General features: G+C 56.2%; 1 protein-coding gene across 1 annotated transcript in view; it reads left to right on the plus strand.

Annotated features, from left to right (window-relative positions):
• The window catches only part of SORCS3 (sortilin related VPS10 domain containing receptor 3), a 564,865-nt gene that overhangs the window by 851 nt on the left and 559,566 nt on the right, over positions 1-4,448 (plus strand). Inside the window, exon 3 of the mRNA XM_077748455.1 lies at positions 1-400. This exon is cut by the window's left edge and continues 33 nt beyond it. Coding sequence (XP_077604581.1) covers positions 1-400 — 400 coding nt within the window. The remainder of the gene's footprint in view (positions 401-4,448) is intronic.

Below are 4,448 nucleotides of genomic sequence, written 5' to 3' on the forward strand. Positions count from 1 at the left end.
GAGAGGCGCCGCGCTGGGGCGCCGGCCCGGACCTGAGCCGCTGTCCCGGCCAGGCGGTGGCAGCGGCGGAAAGAAGCAGGGAGAAGGCGGGGTGCTGTCGCCTGCAGGCGCGCGGTGGGGACAAGGCACCCCGGCTCCAGGCAAGCCTGCCGGCGCGAGGAGGAGTCGCCGGGCGCAGCCCCCCAGTACCCTGGAACGCGGGGACGCCCGGGCCACTGCCTTGTCCGATGGTTCCAAAGGAAGCCGCCCTGCGGCCAAGGGTCTCCGGGAGGAGGTGAAGGCGCCGCGGGCCGGGGGAGCGGCGGCCGAAGAGCTCCGGCTGCCCAGCACCTCGTTCGCGCTGACCGGGGACTCGGCCCACAATCAAGCCATGGTGCACTGGTCGGGACACAACAGCAGCGTGAGTACCCTCCAGACCGTGGTCTCCCGACAGCAGGGCCGAATGCGGGGTGGGGGAGCGGGAACGAGGGACAGAGAGTTGCTCGAGGGTCGAGGCCGAGGCGGGGGCGCCCTGGCTTGTAGAGAGAACAGGTTCATCCGGCTTCCCCCACGCCCCCAACAGGTTAGCGGAGTTTGTTGTAAGATGGTGTGTACGTTTGTTTGCTGGAGACCCTAGGTTTGGGGCAGCCCAGAGGGGAGAGGGGCGAAGAAGTGTCTTAAAGACGAGCAGGGGAGGGTCTGTGGTCCCTTTCCCTGGCACACGGCTTGGAGAGTCAATTTTCCCCTCGGGCGCTTGAATTCGTGGGTGAGGACGCGGTCTGAATCGGCTAAGGACCCGCTGGGCAGACTGACGAGTTCCTTCAACTGCCGAGCCTCCCCCGGTTCTCCCCTCCAATCACGCGAAAGGGGACGCGGGAGCTGAGGCCACTCAGACTCCCAGACTCCTGAGGGTCTTGGGGCCGCCGCTCTCCGCTCCAGGCGCACTTTCTTCCAGCCCCGGGGGGAGGCTGCGCCTAGTCCACCCAAGCCCCGGGCTTCACGAAACAGAGCCTTCCTTCAAAACCCAGGCAGCTGCCTGGGAAGCTGTAGGAGAGGCAGTAAAAAAGTTTAAAGCGTGAAGTCAAATTCAGCACCCATTCCGTACCCCTCACCCTGACGCATGCACAGGCACACCTAAGCCTCTGAGCAAAACACTCGCCTCGGCCGCTGCGTCCAGCACCACAAACGGCTCCGGGAGCAGAGTTGGGTCCCCGAGCTTTCTGCGCACCTCTCCACCCGGTTCTCTCCGCTGCCAGGTTCCCCTGAGAGCAGCTGCACCGACAGGTGGCGCCCTTGAGTTTCCACTCCAGCGGCCCCAGCGCTGACTGCCCCGCGTCCGGCTTGGAGTTTGAGGGGCCCAGGGCAGCTGCTGCAGCCCGCAGAGCGAGTTCGGAGGGGCCCCCCGATTCCCGCCGCCCGCCCGAGCCCAGCCCCTTGCGGCTGGGCCAAAGAAACGGCGGCGGACGCGCTCCTGGCGGATGACGGGGGGTGGGGTGGGGTGGAGGGCTCCCACTGCCCTCGGTCCGCGGCTCCCACTTTCAGCCAGTTTGGGGAAGATCCTTTCCGTTTCTCTGGCTCTCCGGATCAGATTCGAACCCGGCGTTGGGCAGAGTCTGGAGGGTGATGGATGTCTGTATAGGCCGCTTTGGGGGAACTCATTCGATGGGAAAGCTCCTCCCCTCCCCTTCATGTCTCTCTTTATGACTGGCATCAAAGATTTCCTGGGTAATTCTCACCTTATTTTAAAGGGGCTCTGGGGTGTCGCAGGGGTGAGGAGTGAATAACAGGAAAGCCGGGAGTCCGCAGAGTGTAGCACATCTGCGCTGCCCAGAACACGGTTTCTGGTTCTCAGTTACACACGCAGCCAGCCCAGCCCGGTACGGATGCTGGGTTGGAAGATTTGTGCGTTCGGCTCCCCAGCGGCGCGGTGGCTGGCTTCATCTGCCTCCGGTGAAGGCCCCCATAGCTTGGGGGGCGCAGCTCTGGGCGTAGGGGGTGGGCATCGCAGGCCTTGGCAGGGCTGAGTGACTGAAGACTTGGAAGTCTCCAGAGGCACAGAGGGAGAGGGGGAGAGAGAGGTAATTCTCTGACAGTCGGGGGTGTGAATCTTAACTTCGTTTTAGTTTGATAATGAGGAAGTGTGTGTGTGTGTGTGTGTGTGTGTGCGCGCGCGCGTGTGTTCATGTTCATACTCCGCGAGGGGGATGAACAGGATGCGTGGAAGTAAATGTACCTCAGGAAGAGGAGGTGCTGTCGTTGCTGTCCTCACATATCCATGACTGTATTACCTCCACATTTGGACAGTATAAATCCACAGTGCCTAAAGAGTTTTCTTACGTCTCTGCTTTTACTTGAAGGGTCGTTTTTTTGTGTGTGTTGACTTGTCCCCTGAAGATGGAATTTGAGAGAGACCACTTTTTGCAAATAGTAGTTACATCTGCCTATCTTCAATGCAGTTATGCAGCAGAGGAGGTGAGGGGGCAAGTCTAGCCCTATGCCCCCTGGGGAAATGGCTCATGTTGAGTTGAAAGAGGGGCAGAAACCCTGGGGGATAGACCAGTTGGCCTTGGAGCCCTTAGTGACAGCAGTGAGAGTCGGGCACTCTGCAAACAGCCCACAGGATGCTTATTGGTTGTGTTCTTGGCCAGTCTTAACTGTCCAAGCAAAGGATGCAGCAACACACGTGGGTGCAGGGATCCCATCCTGTCCTTTCTTTCTGTTGGAGAGAGGGACTGCCTCTTTGCCTCCTTGGCTGGACCTGCCTCTTCTGACCACACTGTGTAGGCAGTTTCAGTGAGAAAGGCTTCGCTCAGGATCAGATCTGTGCTGCTCTGGGGGAGGAGGGGGAGGTATGTTAACATGGTGCTCTCTTTGAGTGAATCTAAGGAGACAACCCCTGCTAGAGAAACTGGGAAACCAGCCTCTGTGACATGACATTACCAGGCTAACCCCCCCATTCCTGAAGGTAGCAAAAAAAAAAAAAAAAAAAAAATGCTCCAAATAAAAGTCAGGGTGAGGGGTGAGTGGGATGATGAAGTTTCTGCAAGCTTCCTTCATCATTGGTTTCAAAGTGGAGAGAGATATCCTAGCACTAAGCTCTTTTGATGTGAAAAGAGTTCCATCTTGCCTCTGATACCCGAAGTATTAAACATGTCCTTTTCTGGGAAGACCACCAGTTTAGTGTGAATACTAGGGTTTCTGCCCTCCTTCCAAGTGCCTTTGGTGGACCTCATTACTTGACATGAATTCCCTTTGTGGGAGGGTTTTCAGTCACCCCATCAAACTCCAGTCTGACAGTTGGCAGCCAGGCCTGCAGAACTGGACACGCTCCACTCCATTTGTCCGTGTGCCTAGGGACAACAGGGTAGAAGGAGAGCCTTGTCCAAGGCTTGGGTCATGTGTTCACTTTGGTTCAACGACTGTGGTCAGTTGGCTTGGGGGGCAAAGGAGAAAGTGCCCAGCAGGCTTGTACTAGAAGGTGTCAGGAAGGACTGGAGTCTGGGTCTCCCTCTGACCCTTACTACCCTGCCCAGGTGTTCCTGGTGAGAGATGAGTGAACTTGGGCTTGGAGCCTCTACACTGGAGAGGCATTTGCCACCCTCTGTTTTCAGCAGTCTCAAGCTGGATTCCTGGTGATTAATGGGTAAGAGAGTGTTTCACAAACACCCGGAGGGAGCTCCATCCCCACAGCTTGCAGGGAAACAGAAAAACACATCATTCTGCCCTTCTCCTTCAAATGAAGGAAGATATCTGCTGCTTGCTTCCTGAATTGGCAAATGGCTCTGGAGACTGGAAGGTTGTAAGGGCGACAGTCCACTTCTCCGTGCCCCCTCCTCCTGGGAGTAACCCCTCATGGGGATCCCCCATGCATGGTACCAAGGTGAGAATGTTGCATTCTCCCTTGGATGACCCCCATTCCTTTCCAGCAGCGACTTGTAGCCTGCTGCCCCTGCAGTGTGTCTGGTTGAAATGACTTGCCAGAGAGTAGTTTTCAGTTAATGTGCCCAACACTACACTTTGGTGTAGAGAAGCAGGGAATGCTGGTAATTGCAGGTTCCTCCAGATAACCCTTCCCTGGGCCTGCGAGGGGGTGGAACACACAGATGTTCCCAGGCGGGATTTCATACCTTTAACTAATTCAGCTGGACTGTGTTCTAAAATATTTACTCCTAATGTGCAAAATAGTGACAGCTTTGATCATATTAATTGTATATCACTCACTGGAGCAGCTAATTGTGGCTCTCAAGCAGATTTTTCAAATAGCTTTTGGCTAGATTGTCTTGCCTTCATCGTCCCTGCTCACAAGCCTTGTGTCACAATATCTTAATGCATTTTGCCTTCTCAGAGGCTTAATAAAGAAGGCTGCCACAGAAGCCATTCTTCAGGGGCTGGCCAAAAAGAATCTGTTTTTAATTAATATTACAAGGGGACCCTCTCCTTTGAGCTGGAGCTGGGGAATGCAGAGAGAC

Source organism: Crocuta crocuta, unplaced genomic scaffold, assembly GCF_008692635.1.
Source record: "Crocuta crocuta isolate KB4526 unplaced genomic scaffold, BGI_CrCroc_1.0 scaffold619, whole genome shotgun sequence".
NCBI classification, from domain to species: Eukaryota; Metazoa; Chordata; class Mammalia; order Carnivora; family Hyaenidae; genus Crocuta; species Crocuta crocuta.